Here is an 18,163-nt window from a genome sequence, read left to right as displayed (position 1 = left end):
AAATGATGAATGCATTGTTATTAAGTTCTGGTTTACCACAGAACATGTGGGGGGAAGCTGTTCTAACAGCAAATTACCTTTTAAATAAGGTGCCCCGAAAGAAGCAAGATAAAAGTCCATATGAGTTATGGAAAGGTATAAGTCTTTCCTACCAATACTTGCGAGTGTGGAGGTGTCTTGCCAAGGTAGCAGTACCCACTCCAAAGAAAGTAAAGATAGAACCAAAAACTGTTGATTGCATTTTCATTGGATATGCTCAAAACAGTAACGCATATCGTTTTCTTGTACATGAATCTCAAATACCTGATATTCACAAGAATACGATAATGGAATCAAGAAATGCTTCGTTCTTTGAACACATATTTCCATACGAATCTAAGGAAGAGCCAGGTTCATCCAAAAGATTATATGAGACAATTGATGAAAAACAAGAGCTTGATCAAGATATTGAACCTAGACGTAGCAAGAGAGCTAAGACTGAGAAATCCTTTGGTCCTGATTTCATCACTTTCATGATGGAAAGTGAACCTCAAAGCTTCAAGGAAGCAATGAGTTCATCTGAGGGACCTCTATGGAAAGAGGCTATCAATTCTGAAATGGAATCCATTTTACAAAACCATACGTGGGAGTTAGTAAATTTTCATATGGGAAGCAAACCACTAGGCTGTAAATGGGTTTTCAAAAGGAAAATAAAATCAGATGGAACCATAGATAAGTATAAAGCCAGACTGGTAATTAAAGGTTACCATCAACGTGAAGGGCTTGATTACTTTGACACGTATTCTCTTGTATCGAGAATAACCTCTATTCGTGTGATACTTGTGATTGCCGCCTTGCGGAATATTGAAGTACACCAAATGGACGTAAAGACAGCTTTTCTAAATGGAGATTTAGAAGAGGAAGTTTATATGGAACAACCTGAAGGATTTTTCTGCGACTGGGCAAGAAAATAAGGTTTGTAAACTGGTGAAGTCTCTGTATGGCTTAAAACAAGCGCCAAAGCAATGGCACGAAAAATTTGATAAAGCCATGATAGAAAATTGATTTAAATTCAGTGAATGTGACAAATGTGTATACATAAAGAGCACTGAAATTGGATATGTCATTTTATGTCTTTACGTAGATGACATACTTATCATTGGTAGTACTGATAAGATGATCAAATCTACCAAGAATTTATTGAACTCAAGATTTGACATGAAAGATTTGGGTTTAGCTAATCCTTGGAATTAAAATCCATAGAACATCAGAAGGGCTAGTCCTAAGTCAGTCACATTATGCTGACAAAATACTTGAGAAATTCAATAATGATGACTCTGCATTGGCTAGAACCCCGATAGATACCAGACATCATCTATCAAAGAATCGATGTGAGAGTATGTCTCAATTAGAATACTCTCGAGTCATTGAAAGTCTGATGTACTTAATGAGTTGTATCAATTAGAATACTCTCGAGTCATTGAAAGTCTGATGTACTTAATGAGTTGTACAAGACCAGACATAGCCTATGCAGTAGGAAAATTAAGTAGATTCACGAGTAATCCAGTTGTTGAACACTGGAAAGCAATTACCAGATTGCTAAGATACTTAAGGTACACTCGTGATCATGGGCTGCACTATACAAGATATCCTGCTGTTATTGAAGGATACAACGATTCAAATTGGATATCTGATATGAAAGACTCAAAATCTACAAGTGGATTTGTATTCACTTTAGGAGGTGCAGCAATTACGTGGAAATCTTCTAAACAAACTGTAATAGCCAGATCCACGATGGAATCTGAGTTTATAGCTCTTGACAAGTGTGCTGAAGAGGCTGAATGGCTGCGTCACTTTTTAGAAGATGTTCCAGGATGGGAAAAACCAGTGCCGGCTATATGCATACATTGTGATAGCCAATCTGCGATTGGAAGGGCACAAAATAATATGTATAATGGTAAGTCTAGGCATATACGTCGTAGATATAATACCAGTAGACAACTACTCTCAACTGGAGTTATCTCTGTTGACTATGTAAAGTCAAAAGATAATATAGCGGATCCGCTGACCAAAGGGTTAAACAGAGAGTTAGTTGCGAAATCGTCAAAGGGAATGGGGCTCAAGCCTATAGAATAAATTGGTGTGAAGCGAAACCCAACTTAAGCTGACTGGAGATCCCAAGAACTAGGTTCAATGAGACAACCTAATCGCACTAATTTGGAGAATCACTGTGGGGGTTATCCCTAGTCCATTCCTATTATAAAACAGTGAATGTTGATGATAAGCTTACGGCTTTTAATGATTCTGATAAGAAGCAATATAGAATCACATATATGAGAGAGAAATGGGGCCGCTTCGAAGGAATTGCAGGGCTCAATTCTAGACCCTTTCGCAGAACCAGGCGTGTGTTCATGGCCAAAACGAACACGATAATGAGAACTGAATAGTATCAGGGAGAGTCTTGTGTGAAGTATATCTTAATTTACATAAACGGCAGAACAGTTCAAGGACAACATGTCAACTGGTCAGCTAGTAAAACAAATATATTTCATAAGGGAAGGTTCAAAGGGTAACACATACCTATCTTATGCAGGATTCAACTGTAGAACTTTGTCACCAAGATTTGTATCAATTTTCATTCATGTGGGGATTGTTGGAAATTTGAAGTAAATTTAAAGATTGAATAAAAATTATGTCTCATGAATGTGGGAGTGTCTTTTGGCTCTCCACATTCTTGAGTTAATTGAAGAGTTTTGACTTTTCATATTCTTGAGTTAATAGGAAGATTAATTGAGTTAATTAATCTTGCATGACTCTTGGTGTGCATTTTGGGGTTTATAAATAGTGGGGTTCATTTCCTCATTTCAAACACATGAAAATCTTTTCTCTTTCAAGCATTCTCTTGCATTTCATATTGTTAGCTTTCCATTTGACCTCCGTTCAATCTCGGTGATAAAGTAAAGGTACGTTTTCAGTTCGTCGTAGTAGTGTCTCGTGTTAAGTCATTGCTGGTTGTTTCGTTATATCCTGGGAAACAGACGTCCAAGACGATCCTCGAAGCACATACATGAGGGGACGAAACTGTTTTAAGGAAACTGTACATGCTACATGCCTCGGTTTGGTTTTGCTTTCTTTTATACGATAGTCATACTGTAAACATCACACTTGTTTCGGTTATGGTTTTATCTCTACAAGTTCGTTTCTACGCTATTGTTGTTAGCAATTTTTCTAACAATCAGAAGTTAGGCTACCAAAGTCATAGAGCTAGAAGTTGGAATACCCTGCCGAGCAAACTATTTGTGTATCAAGCTGCTGTAAACAATCTCTTGTATGTGTTTTTATTGTTGTGGGAAGTCTCTTGAAATTAGTTGAATAATTGCGTATCTGAAGTTATATGTGATTTTGTTGGGTTCTGCATAGAGGTGATTGTGAATCAGAAGTTACTTGAAAATGGAGAGTAAGCTGAGAAACACATTGGATCAGGTATTCTTAAAATGTTATGCTACTAAATTGTCGCAACGGGCATAAACAAAAAATTTGGTTGATTGGGCTAATTTGATACAAATTTATATCTTAAAAAAATTTGCACATGAAAAAGAGGTGAACGGGAGGTGTAACTGCCCAGCTAGCTTATCTGCTGGGTTTTCCTGATTGCCTCGTATTCACTCTGATTGCAAGTCTACATTGGAAAGACGAAAGAGATGGTTTTGTACACCGCGACCACCGTCGTAATGACACTTCCGGACAGCTCGATGTAACCCATTGTTGAGATAATATCGTCTGTTCTTGTCATCTTCCCTACCATTTCTGCAGCATAAAAAACTTAAAGTCTCGTGTGTCTTGGTCGACCGGTTCCTGTGTCGATGGTTAAAGCGCTAGTTTGAAGCCATTGACTTGTATTCAGTTGTCTTTGATCCAGTTAGAAATTCATTTTCAGTTGTCTTTGATCAGTTAGAAATTCATTTTCATGTTCGCTTGCGGAGAACATGTTGGAGATTAGTTTACATTTCATTAATCACTTTCCATGTTTTGCATGTAATCAGAGTTTGCTTAGGTTTTACATTGTTTGTGTCCAAGATTTATATTTTTATAAAAAACAATTGCATGCTTATTGTTTACTCCTAAGAAAAATGGATGGAAATGACAAAATTCCGTTAACAAAAAATTGCCAGTTACTACCTTTGCCCCCTTTTAGATATCATATTATATTATATACAGTTAGATATTTTAATTTAATTTTCTGACTAATTTATTCTATGAACCATTTAAAAACTATTATCAACTAAATTTAAATATTTTTTTAATAATGATATCATAAAGAATTCAAAGATAAATCAATTGTGATTCAAAGTTTTATTTTATAATTGGTTGAAGTAATTGATTAATCTTATCAATTTAATGTTCCATTAGAGATAGAATGGTAAATTTTAAATTGTTTACTTTTTTCTTTTTATAATTAATCTTAAAATGTTTGATAAAAATAAAAATCAAAACAACAAATTCGAAAAAAACTGGAAAATACTATATTTTAAATCTTGTACTACTACAGTGCCACACTTAAAGCTCAGTGCACTTCACTCACACCAAAGTAAAACCCATTGTCTGTATTAAAACCAGATTTCCAAGAGATTTCGAGTCCGCACAATTCATTGCTAGTATTTTCTTCTTTGACCAAATCGCTTTCCTTCTTTCATCCCTTGTCTTCTAGGGTTTCGCGATTCATTCATTTACTCGAAAACCCACTTGTATTTTTTTGGCATTTTTGAGGTTTTTTTGTTGGTCGATCGATGAAGTTGAATCCGGGTTCTGATTGTTTTGGGAGCGGAGAAAGGTTTCCTCCGGGATTCAGATTCCACCCCACCGATGAGGAACTCGTGCTTTTCTATCTTAAGAGGAAAATATGCAAGAAACGATACGGTCTTGATGTTATAGCAGAAACTGATGTTTACAATTGGGATCCGGAGGAGTTGCCAGGTAATTTCAGTATTTCCGTCGTTTTTAATAGCTGCCAATCCAAAAAATTTTGGATTTAGTTTCTAAAAGAATTATGTTCTTGGATCGGCCCCTGGCTGCTATCAGAATTATTTTTTACTGTTTAGATGATCTTTATAATGTTTTTTTCCCTTTATCTGGATTTGTGGTGTTAGCGCTGACCTTTTGATAAATGTTTTTTTCTTTTTTCCGGGGTGGTGTGCGGTGGGTTTATCGTCTGTTGTCCTGTTTTTTTTTTTTTTTTTTTTTTTTTTTTTTTTTTTTTTTTTTTTTTTTTTTTTTTTTTTTTTTTTTTTTTTTTTTTTGATTGATGTTTTTTTTAAGTTTTATAATTTGATTGCGTTTTCCAGATTGTTTCTGGTGTCATAGATCTGTACTTAATTCGCGTAACGCTGATTATAGTTAGTAAAGTCGACGCGATGTATGGTTAGTTTGTCTGATTTTTTATTTCGGTTTTCTGATCGAGATTCAGGTTTATTTGATCTGTCAATTGTATTTTTTACCAGTCAAATCGGATAGGGCAGATTATTTGTATTTGATGCTAAACAATTTATTCAATCTCTTATTAGGAAAAATGAAACTGAAATGAGAGCTGCGTTGGTAATATAACTTGTGTTTACGTGGTGAATATGCATCTTTGAGATAGCGTATTGCTGCAAAACCTTTTGTGGAAGAAATTAATCCTTGATTTATAGTCTGAATCCTATGTGTTTTGGTGTGAATATGCATCTTTGAGATAGCGTATTGCTGCAAAACCTTTTTTGGAAGAAATTAATCCTTGATTTATAGTCTGAATCCTATGTGTTTTGGTGATTTGTGCTGGTGTTATTTTTTGCCTTGTTATGTGCACAAGCGGTTGAGTCATGTAGGCAACAAATATATGTATCCAGTGACGGACCCGCCCCTCAATGTTTTAATGTCATTGACTAGGGATATAAAATTAATAATATTTTTTTCACTTCCTCTCTTAATATTTGCTCTTACCCCCACTGAATTTTTTTTTAAATTTTTTTGCCACCCCAACCTTATTTTCTGGCTCCGTCCCTGTATGTATCAGAGTTTAAGTATTGGTCTGGTTGTTATCAACTTTGTCATTTGTGTTTGCCAACTCTTGTCGACACAGGATTGAAATTGTTAAATTATGAATGACTTGTGGGATATTATTGTGTATCCAGGCATGACATTTTTTTGACGTTGATATATATTTTTTAATTCTTGTTTGAGATCTGTGCCATTTATTTGGTGTTGTCGAAACTTTCATAATCACGTCTTGATCCTTCTATTTACACTCCTTTCACATTATGAAATGCAGGATTATCAAAATTGAAAACTGGTGACAGGCAATGGTTCTTCTTCAGTCCTAGAGACAGGAAATACCCAAATGCAGCAAGATCCAGCAGAGCAACGATGCATGGATATTGGAAAGCAACTGGAAAGGACCGTGCAATCACTCATTTATCTTCTTCTGTTGGTAATAAGAAGACTCTTGTTTTCTACAGAGGTCGTGCACCTTGCGGAAAGCGCACAGATTGGGTGATGCATGAATATACTTTGGATGAAGAAGAGCTTAAAAAATGTTCAAATCCTTTGGATTACTATGCTCTATGCAAGGTGTACAAGAAAAGTGGGCCTGGGCCCAAAAACGGTGAGCAATACGGTGCAATTTTTCGGGAGGAAGACTGGGAGGAGGACAATCTTGAAGTTCAATCCATCGTCGAACTGGAGGACCTGGTTAAGAAATCTAATGAAATCTCACCTATTGAACATCTTAGTCCAGTTCATTGCCAACGTCAATCCTTACTAGATGATCTTGAGGAGATCATGAACCAAATAGAAGAGGAGCCACTACCCCCTCTTAACCGTCTTGCTGTTGATTGTGGCCATGGTGTCGACCTTTTTGCTGGCCAGGAGGTAGCGCATAGTCCTTTAATCACCAGTCATTTGAGGGACTTGTCAGGCACAACTCAATTTCAAATCTACGAGGCACCTGAAGTCACTTCTATTTCAAATATTAATCGTCTAGATCATCCGGAAGTTGATGAGAATTTTCTTGAAGGTTTTCTTGAAATGAATGATCTAATTGGTCCCGAACCAACCACTAAAAATCTTGCATTGGATGACTTAGAGAAGCTGGAGGTTGATGGTTTTAGTGAGTTCGATTTTTTCCATGATGCATCCTTATCCATTCCTGAATTTGGAGTAGATGAGTCTGCGCAAATTTCTCAACAATACTTGAATGATTTTGGAAATGAAGTTATGAACCCTATTTCAAGCTTGTACTTGGAAAATAATGAAATCGGGACGATAAATCACCTGCTGCAGTCCCAATCAAACGATGAATATACGATCAACTCTCAGCTGTGGACACATGAACATGGATTCAGTGTAATCAATGCCGCGGAAGAAAATCAAGGTTTCGTTCCATCATCAACTGCAGGTACTGAAGTTATTGTGAACTTTGGTGATGCCATATTTGAACAGATACAAATGTATCGTTGACTTTGCTTCATTTTTCTTTTCATGGCTGCTCAACATTTATTTGCTTCATAAACCAAAACCCCACATGTTTTTGTGCTTGCACACCATCTATTCTCGTTTTTCTAAAATCTAATGGAGCTCTTGATCAGATGAATGGTGTGGAAGACCATGTCATCTTCAAGATGTTGAAAAACTCTCATGTCCAAGTGAAACGGGGGAGTTTGTTCCGCCTCAAGAGCTCTTCATCAGATGAAATTAATATTGGACTCTATTCTAATCGTTTAGCCATTTATTTTTTGGCATGTATAGGCTTGGTACATCAGAATCAAAGTAACGATTTTGAAACTCATTTTCCCGGATTGAATCAAAACGGAAGCAACAAACAGGACGATGGCACAGACTCATGGTTTTCTTCCGCCCTCTGGTCCTTTGTGGAGTCTATACCTACAACTCCTGCTTCTGCTTCTTCTTTTGACAGCGCTTTGGTAAATAGGGCTTTTGAACGTATGTCTAGTTTTAGTAGGGTAAGACTAAATGCTAGAAACTCGAATGTTGCTGCAGGTTATGCCTCTGCAGCTTCAAGAAAATCTAGATATGGTTTTCTTTGTTTTTCTTTACTTGGCATTTTGTGTGCTATATTTGGGCTGCTGATTGGAACTTCTATGAGAGTGATCAGTTGAATTATATGTACATTGAAAGTTTTGTTTGCTGTAAATGAGTGTAAATCTCAATTAAGATTTGCAATGGGATAATTTATCATGCTGCACTTGTTGAGATACCACTGAGTGCTCTAATTAGTGACAAATCATGTACATGATGGATCAGACAAAGTGGATGTGAATTGTCAGCGTGAAATTTTACATGATCCAGAAGCATCATACAAAGCGCATGATGCCATGTCATTTTTGCGCGCTTAAGCGCGAAGCACACAGCCCGTGTTTCGGTGCACTCCAAAGCGCATGACTTCCATGAAGCGTGCTTTTTTTTGAGCTTTGCGCTTTGAGTGCGTTTCATTGAAAAAAAAAACAGTTTTGTTTTTTGTTTTAAAAACTCGAGAAATCGTCGATGTAAAGTGTGATTTCTCATCTATCTATTTATTAAAAAATAGAGTCGGGAAAATCATAATATCTTGTTGATTCTGCCCCACGTCCCCTCTGCCTTACATCGTTTTTGTTTTTTGTCATCACATTTTAATATTTAAAACTTGGAAGATGAAATATGAAATATTTATATATATTTTTTAAAATAAATTGATTTTATTTTTATCTTTTTTAGAATATTTTATTTATTGAGCTTAAATTCCATAAATCTCGCGCTTCACTCCGTGCTTCAAGCCTTTAACGACAACTATGTGCCATGTGTAGCATAGAACACCTTTTATGTCACCTGCATTTCCCTCTGTTCCCATTTACAACTCAGTTGGGAACAAGATCGAAAACCTTTTCTTATATGCATGTATTTGTCGATCAATTTGTATCTTCATGCAGGAACTGGTTGATTCTATATGCTATTTTCGCTTTTGTTCATTATTATTTCTTCTGCCATTAGATGACAAAAATTATATGCACTGATAATAGGCGCCTTCATGATTTCTCAATAGCATTGATTTGATCAGTTCATTGCTCTATTGATCCATAATTATGACAACCAGCAGCCGCAGTCTGAGGTGGATCAGTGGTGGTTTAGTATAATTTGGTGTATGGGTTTTGTATGTCTTGAAGAAAATAGTTCAATCAATTTGAAGAATATTCTATTGATTTTGAGTTTGAATCTTATATAAAAGAATTATAGATAAATAAGGAGATAAACAAAAAAAATTAGATATTCAGGTGAAAAAGAAAAATCGCATTAGCACTTAGTTGGTAGGTGGTGGGTAGTCGTCCGTCTACCGACTTTTAGAACACTTGAAAATAGACCGAATTGTTGGTTGATTGAGGTGGAAAGATGGGTTGGAGACTGAAGAGTGAATTAGGAAATGTTGCCTGGGTGTGTTAGTATACATGTATCTATGTGTAGTTTTTTTCCCTAAAAAATATATATGGAGTATGTACACCCAACAATATATATTGATGTGTACAAAAAACAGATGGATTCACTGATCAATTGCCTGTGAAGAGTTGCGGCTTTTGTATTCCAAGACTTCTCTTTCAATTTGTAGTTTAGGGATGTCGAGGGATATCCTTAATTTTCATATGCTATTCGCCGAGTAAAGTCGTCGGAACCCTAATATATGGTCTGAATCCCTAAAAAATCGAGTCTCCGGCCTGATGATTTAATAACCATAGGAGTAGCTTAAACTCTCTCGATATTTTATGTAGCACAATTTAGTTGAAATTGCAGAAGATATGGATATGTTTCTGCTTTAAATAGTTTCAATAAATGAATTAGTAATAAATTTTATTGTCTAATTATATCAGTTCTATGTATATGCAAGTGTATGCAAGCAGCTACGATTTTTCCTTTGAATTAACATAATACCCAATATAATCTAGAATAATAGTGGTTTGAAACTAAATTATTATGATTAACTATTTGTAAAATAATTGATAAAAAAATACTCTTTTATATAGAATATATCAGAATTAATTTTTAGGAATTTTTCAAACACACGAGTTTTTTTTTTTAATTGAGTTTTCTAATCATTTTCAAGAAGTTATAATTAATCAATAAATACGTTGGTTATTATAAAAAAAAATAATATTTATTTTAATATTATTATTTAATCTCAAATATACACTTATTTTATTTAGTTTTTGATATAGAAAAAATACTCTATTATTAAAACAAAATTATTTTAATCAAACTTCGCATCATCTCTCGTCTAAAAATGATTACAAAAATTATAAAAAAAAATCCATATAACTTTTAATTTTAATATAATATCAAAATTTCATATATATATATTTTTTTATCACATACGCATACATGTCGTTCCAAATTAAACACTCGTTTTTAATTATATTTCTGACATATTTCATTTATGCCCCTCGCCTCCTCCGCTGCCACGGCGAAAGTTGCGATATCATCCACCTGCTTCGAGTGTTGTTTTCCTTCCACTTAGCTTTGAGAGAGATTGATCACTGTTATCACTTCTTTTTCTTTTTTCTAACTAAACTATCTGTTTGCACGATATTTCAATTTGCGGATGTTTCAAGTATAAAGATACATCAATTTATATAAAAATGATAAAAATCTAAGTTTTAAATATCAAGCGAAAGCGAATCTTAAATTTGACTGTCAGTTCTAATATCTTAAAACAAATATAATGTCAGAACGAAGAAAACTATTGGAAATTTAAGGAATAAACCTTTGATATTATTTAAATTTTCAATAAATGGTAGGAATTTACAAGACATAAAAATATAACACATAAAATTGCTGAAATCTGAAATGATGAGACCTAGAATGCTAGAAAATATACTGGAATGCTTGAAAACTAGAGTTTGAAGATTGAAAATTAGTAAAGAGTATTTGCAGATTGTTTGTGTAGAGTTGTGTGTCACGTTCTTTCTGCAGATCCCCTCTTTTTCTTCACCGTGAGGTTCGGTTTTTTCCATTCCCCCTTGATTCACGAGCTTCTTGACTTATCTGAATAAATTTGACTTGATGAGAATCTGTCTGTCACATTCGATGGGCTTGCATAATTTAATTGAGCTTTCATAATTAAATTGAGCTTGCATAATTGCACAATTTTAGCCCAAACAGTTGCCCCCGCAAGCATTGGTCCATTGGACTAAAATGATTATTAATAAATCATTAATCCATTTTTTTTAATCAAGCCCATGAGACCCCCCTTCCAAAAATTTGTGTCAGAACTTTAGTAGAAACATTCAGATTCAAAAGTTTAGTATCCCGCTTTCTTCTTCTTCCTTCTCATTCTTGTTCCAAATTACAAGCCAAATCTTAATATCACAACGCCAGAACACACTACCTAGATGCCATTGACAAATCTTTTACCCAAATATTGTAATCACCAAATCCACCTTTTCTCTCTCTAAATGTCGCAGTGTGTCCATGAGTAGGGATGTCAATGGGTCCGAGTCAATGGACCCGCCCCGTCTGGGATGGGTTTGGGCATACTAAATGGGTCATGGGACGGGTCTCGGGTCTAATTTTTTAGATCCGTCTGGGTATAGGGCGGGTCATGTCATGGGTCCTATAATACCTGCCGCCCCATACCCGCCTCATATATGTTGATATAAATATTCTAGGGTTTTAGTTTTATTAATTTTCATTTTTTTAGCCGTCCACCTCAAGATCAACCATAGATATCTCTTATTCTTTAGGTTAATTGAATTCTTTATTGGGCTGAGCTTTAGTTTATTATCTAAATAGGTAGATCAATTATAAATAAAGCCCAACACCACTATAACTCTAAGCTAAATTCCAACTCCAAAACCCTTAAGCGGTGTTTGAGAAAAGTTAATAGAAGAAAATTCATTTGTCGTCTATTTATCTCGTTTGGCCGCTAGTGCTTCAAGGTATCTCTCAAATTATTGTGTTGTTAAATATCATATTAAATAATTATGATAATTTAGAGTTACGAAACTGTTTTGAAAGGATATCATCAATTAATGGTTGATTATTGTTTGTAAAGTTTAGGTGTAATTTAATATCGAATAATACATTTCTTTAAACCTCATATTTTAGTAGTTCGTTTTATTGATTCAATTTCATGTTAATTATGCAGACACCTATTATATTGAAAAGAAAATGACTTTTCATGGTGTCATTACTTTGAACATAGCTAGTAGTGTTTTACTAAGTATAATTTTTATTAGTTTTAATTAGGTATTTGAGGAATTCCTTGAATCTAGTTGAAGATGTAAGCGTGAGTGTTTTTTTTTTTTAAAAAAAATCCTCATAAATTGATAAATACCATTTCAGGATCTAGTTAGCATATAACTACGTATTTAGACTTTCATTTAGATTAAATTATTGGTTTTTAAATCCCATGTGTTCTAGTCATACGTATGTATGAACAATATCAAAATTTAGGAAATGTGTTGTATTAAAAATTGGTGTATTACGGATGGAATCTCAAGATGAAGATAATTTTCTACCTTCTACAAATCTTCATGATAGCAATACAGTGATTCCTTCTCAAGATAATAACGACGGTGAAGGTATTGAAGGGAATAAAGACAGTGATGTTAACATGGAAGCTGAGCAGATTTCAGAAATTAATGGTAAGAGAAAACTTACATGGGACGGTTGGAATCATTTTAGAAGAGTAATGGTGGATCAAATACAGTATGCTGAGTCCCCGGCCAACCACATATTTTCGTATGGAAACCTTTAAATTATGAAACCAAGCAAAATTACACAATTAATCATTTACTCATATAATTCATGCATCCAAAATCATTTAATTAAAATATTTTTAACAATTTAATAATTTTTATGTATTGATTTACGTAACTGGATTTTTGGACGTACGACAACCGTTCATATTGAGGGGGAGTTTCATACTTAGTTAGATAGTTACAGAAGTTCTTGTGCAATTTTTTTTTTTTTTTTGGGGTAAGTGAGTCGATAAATGTTGTAGTTTTTTTTTTTTTTTTTTTAATTGATCGATTTATATTGGATAGGACACGTGTCAATTTCTAATCTTATCCAGATAAGATTCCATCCTTCATCACATTTCTTTCATCCTCTTGATTACAATCCTAAATCCCCCATTTTTCACTGCTTCCACCTTCCTCTTCCCCACCACCACGACAGCTACAATGGCCGCCGCCCTTCAGCAAACTCCAATCACTTTCCAGTCTCGTTCGCTGCCGTCTTCGCAACTGCAGCAATCCACGCGAAAAATTAAGTTCTCCCTCTCAACCCTACTCCTCCCCAAGCTCACCCTGAAAACGCGCCAATCCCGCCGCCGCACAGGTGGAGGCGGTTCCTCCGGAGCAAGAATGGCCGAATCCGCTGCTGGAAGCTACGCCAATGCTCTGGCCGACGTGGCCAAGTCCAACAACGCACTCGAACAAACCATCTCGGACCTCGAAGCAATTGACAAGGTCTTCTCTGACGAAGCGGTGATGAAGTTCTTCATAAACCCCACGATCACGGAGGAGGAGAAGGCCAAAATCATCGATAAGATAGCCAATAAGTCGAAGATGCTGCCGTACGTGGCGAATTTCCTCAAAATTCTGGTGGAGATGAAGAGGGTGGATATGATAAGAGAAATAATCAAGGAATTCGATGTGCTGTACAACAAATTGACGGAGACGGAGCTGGCGGTGGTGAGCTCGGTGGTGGAGCTGGAGTCAAAGCATCTGGCGCAGATCGCGAAGAGCGTGCAGAAATTGACTGGGGCGAGGAACGTGAGGATCAAAACCAAGATCGACCCGACACTGGTGGCCGGGTTCACGATCCGGTATGGGAGTTCGGGTTCGAAATTGGTCGACATGAGCGTGAAAAAGCAACTTGAGGAGATCGCAGGGCAGCTAGATCTTGGAGACATTCAACTAGCTGTGTAATTTCATTTTTCATCTTCTTCTTATTTTCTTTTTTCCATTTTTTGGGAAGTATAAATATATAATTTGTAAGGATTTGATGATTTTGGAGAATATATATATGCGTGTGTGTGTGTGTTTTACAATTGTGAATGAGCGATGAACTGGGTTGCTGATATTTCAGTCCATTGCTTTAACTTAGCTGAGTTTGGTGGCTGGGATTGGGGGTGGGGATTGATGAGGTATCCAGATTTATCCAACTTTTGACTATATTTTGATAATTTAATTTAAACATTAAGGCTGAGTTTGGGTTTGGTAGATTTCATTTACCCTAACATAATGATACGTGCTTTGAACGATGAATCATCTAGTCATTATAGTTGAATGATTGATCATGTTTACTCGACACACTGTGCTAATTAGATAAAGACATTAAACGTAGGAATAACATGAACAAAACCCTGATATTGATATAGTTGATAAAATGGTCATAGATTGCTCCACTCACGTATATTTTCGTTGATTTTTTTTCTTTTTTAATATCATTCACATAATTGGATTTGAAAAAATGGATGATTATTTGTCACTAGACGGAAGAGATACTTAGTTTTAATTCTGCTTGCGATTTTTATACGCGCAACGAGGCCTAGGGGTTCCAATCATTTACACTAAACAATTAATTAATCATGACTTGCGATTTTTAATCCAATCAAATCAGATTATTTATCACTGCATAAATAATACTGATTGCCTTATGATGACATTAGAAGCATAAAACGTAACATGAGATGAATATCCAAACTGCATTCAAGAGCCTCTCAAAATAACCTCAGTTGGAGTCAATGGAACATCAGATGAAAATGTTCCATATACAACAGGAAATCAAGAAGGCTAATCTTTGAAGAATAGGAGAATTCAATTCACCAAATCACATGAATAAAGCCACTCCAAACCCTCACAAATTTAACAGCGTTAGTACTCCTTTTCGCCTACTCGAACTCTCGAATATTGAACGCGGAAGAGAAATGTGAAACATGAACTTGTGTTAGGGGAAAAATGTGATGTAGATATCTTAAATTCCAATTCACTGTGTTCTGATAGGTAACTTAAGAATTATTATATACAACATGATTTATGTTTCATTTTTTCTTTAGATTGGTAGGAAGATTATATAAATGTGATTTTCCTTCAATGACTTTACACAATAAATCGATGTATCCCTAGTAAAAATATAGGATTGAATAATTACAGGTGTTGAGATGGATTATGACCTACAACTTGTTATCTTCATCTTGTTCAAGTTCAAGACCCTCTGCTGCCAGAAGCTGGCCGATGATCTTCTTCCCTTCTTCTGCCTTTCTCCGCATTAAATCCCTTTTTCGAAGAACAAGGGTATGCCGTCTTAGAGTGCTGTTGAAGTTCTCCAAGGATGCTTTTTTTTCTTTCACTAGTATCTTCCTTTCTTCTTCAGGGTCAATCTGAAATTCCATAAACATTATATGCAGGTTTTGCAAGTTCGTAATTAAAAAGTTACAATATAGACAAGCACTTGCCACATTCACTATTCAATCAAACCCTCTTTCATCAAGTACCTAGAAGCTGAAGTTTTCGGATTCCTAGTTATTAAAAAAAAACTACTTTACCTTCGTTCGAGCAAGACGACGTGCACGTAGATTTAATTCCAGCTGTTGTTGCTCAGCCCAAGCTGCAATGGCCATATCTCCTCTCTGGTCAAATGCTTTTCTCTTCTTCATAAGCCAATCCATCCATGCTTGAGATGCCTGATAAATAACAAACCTCGATGCAGTTAGATGCATCACAAAACATGTAGATTAGAAATCCAAATAGCGCATAAAACACATCATTGTTACTGTCACTATTCTATATTAGCATTTGGTCATCTTGTGATCATCAACATGCTGTTGTATGAATACTAAATGACAATTTCACGAGAACAAGGTTTTGTCTAAGACCACTTTTTAAAAAAATAGATAACCTAGACCCTAAAATCTCTCTCTTTAAATTTATAATGCATTTGGAATCAAGTTCACAGAAAAAGCAGACAGAAGCTTAGTTTTCATCATTCCTAAACACATTCACTCGGTGTCTGAAAAATGTTGATGCACTTGGTATCCAACACATAAGTAAACATCAATAATTATTAAAAAGAAAATTTTCACCTTCATCGGGTTTACACGGTTGTCAGTATCATATTGCCTCCTTCTCTCATCATCAACAAGAAGCTCATAAGCAGCTTGAATCTTTATAAATCGTGCTTCAGCTGTTTCCCCTTCATCCAAAGTTCCTCTACCATCATACACTAGAAAGATAAAAGTGGTACATTAGCAAGGCCTATATAAATGCGCGCGCGCGCACACACACACACATATTGTTTTTGAAGATGCAAAAATATTTTTCAAGAGAAAAGAAAAATAGCTTCATGCTCTGTACACAGAAATGTTGGAAGAGAAAAATTAAGTACCTAACTAGGAAAGGAACTTCAGATTCATTCAAATTATAAAAGATTATTCAATACCAAAAAGTTTCAATTTGTACAAACCATATATGGGATTTAAGAGCATGTATAAACATATATACATGTCTTAGTATTACAATAGAAGAAAAAAACTCCAGATGCACCACATGTAGAAAATGGAAGATAACGGACAAACCATCAGGATGATAGAATTTGGCCAGACGCCTGTATGCTATCTTTATACGCTCCTCATCTGCATCCCTTTCCAATTCTGGATTTGGAAAGTCGAGCATAAGTCACCACACCCAAGAACAATAAAAAACAGAAAAATAATAAGACACTGGGTAAAAAACAAGAAAATATACATGATTTATAGATGTCTGAGACAAGTTTGTTTAAATAATAAGACGAAGCCAACAATTGAAGCGCCTAAAAATAACAAAAAAAGAAGCCGCGTACATCAGTTTTCACTCCTGAGATCACAAACCCATTTCATAAGTTGCAGTAGTTCATAGACGAAATCGAAATATTTTATGTTTACTGTTATTAAAAGAAACCTTAGTTTAACTTCTACTTCACTGTTATCATGTCCTGTGGATCCTTGCTAGCTAATTTCACTCTCAAATTTCGGAAAAAAAAAAAACTTTTGCAGCTAAACGTTAATTATACCCTTTTACGAGGTTATACATCACCCTGTCGGATACATAATCCGGAGTTTACCTTGTCTCATGCTCAAGGCAAAAATGTGAAAACACAATAACAATTTGTGTTGCATGAAATTGTATCTTTAAAGTGAGCCCACTTATCAGACCAGGATGGTTTTAGCGGCTGATGTTCGATTTGTTTAAGGATGATATACGATTCAAGAAGACACAAACGCAGAAGACGGTGAACTCAAAGCCATAAACATAAAGCTAAAAATAAACTACCAAGAGTTTCGTATGGAGATTTATCGTCAGCCCAATTAGAAGCTCTGGAAGCCACCATCCTCCTCTGATGATTCAATCTCACCCTCGGCCCATTCTTTCTCTGCTCCCCCAATCTATCAAACCAAACAGAGAACACCGGTGAATACGGGCGAAGTCTGAAATTGTTGCTGCTGGGGCTTTCAATCGACGAAACCCTAGTAATCGATCTGCAGCAGCAAGTCATTGAAGAGAACACAACCTGGAGTCTACATATCGCTCTCAAATTGCTCATATTCCTCGCTCGATTCGAAACCCAGTAACAAAAGCTGAAAATTTTGATTTCCAACAAAGAAAAAAGGGCAACTTTTGACGGGATTGTTCAGATTGAAGCCGTGAGGAAGAGAATTGCAAGGGGGAAGTGCGCCAATTTGGATTGTAGTTTTGTTTTATTGGAAATCTTTCAGCTTCCGTGGAATCTGAAAATCTCACACATGTTTTCAATCAATATTTTCCTCTTACATTTTTTCCTAAATAAAAAAACTGAATTTTTCAATGGATGCGATTCAAATATTAGTAGACAGTTGGCCAAAGAAACGAACAGGATGAAACAAGAATATGTAAACAGGGCCCTCAACTCGCATAAATACAAGAAAAAATATTCATTTCTCCAACACATATACCTGTTTCTTTAGCCGTATCGATTTACGGGAAATTGGAATTCAGTCCTCAGTCGTCGTTTTTTGTGTGTTCAGTCTCTGGGTATTTTTTTAGTACCACATTTTCACATGAAGTGTACCACATTTCCACATGAAGTGTACCACAATTTGTATGACATAGTACCACAATTTTGTGGGTAGAGAGTGAACCCAAAGAAA

The 18,163-nt window shown here is 35.5% G+C and overlaps 3 protein-coding genes across 3 annotated transcripts; 2 read left to right on the top strand and 1 right to left on the bottom strand.

Moving 5' to 3' along the window:
• The first annotated feature begins 4,611 nt into the window (after positions 1 to 4,611).
• LOC140966098 (NAC domain-containing protein 17-like) lies at positions 4,612 to 8,225 on the top strand. Its single transcript, XM_073426436.1, has 3 exons — positions 4,612 to 4,953; positions 6,284 to 7,408; positions 7,759 to 8,225. The coding sequence occupies exons 1-3, from the start codon at positions 4,767 to 4,769 to the stop codon at positions 8,127 to 8,129; spliced, it is 1,683 nt and encodes a 560-aa protein (XP_073282537.1). The 5' UTR covers positions 4,612 to 4,766; the 3' UTR covers positions 8,130 to 8,225.
• Positions 8,226 to 13,104: 4,879 nt separating this feature from the next.
• LOC140966090 (ATP synthase delta chain, chloroplastic-like) lies at positions 13,105 to 14,044 on the top strand. Its single transcript, XM_073426423.1, has one exon. The coding sequence runs from the start codon at positions 13,179 to 13,181 to the stop codon at positions 13,926 to 13,928; it is 750 nt and encodes a 249-aa protein (XP_073282524.1). The 5' UTR covers positions 13,105 to 13,178; the 3' UTR covers positions 13,929 to 14,044.
• Positions 14,045 to 14,962: 918 nt separating this feature from the next.
• LOC140966082 (uncharacterized) lies at positions 14,963 to 17,854 on the bottom strand. Its single transcript, XM_073426411.1, has 5 exons — positions 17,310 to 17,854; positions 16,577 to 16,651; positions 16,085 to 16,224; positions 15,548 to 15,685; positions 14,963 to 15,382 (listed from the first exon to the last, which is right to left on the bottom strand). The coding sequence occupies exons 1-5, from the start codon at positions 17,578 to 17,580 to the stop codon at positions 15,176 to 15,178; spliced, it is 831 nt and encodes a 276-aa protein (XP_073282512.1). The 5' UTR covers positions 17,581 to 17,854; the 3' UTR covers positions 14,963 to 15,175.
• Positions 17,855 to 18,163: the final 309 nt, after the last annotated feature.

This window comes from Primulina huaijiensis, chromosome 2 (assembly GCF_012295235.1).
Source record: "Primulina huaijiensis isolate GDHJ02 chromosome 2, ASM1229523v2, whole genome shotgun sequence".
Taxonomy (NCBI): Eukaryota; Viridiplantae; Streptophyta; class Magnoliopsida; order Lamiales; family Gesneriaceae; genus Primulina; species Primulina huaijiensis.
This window is presented reverse-complemented; position numbering and strand designations above follow the sequence as displayed.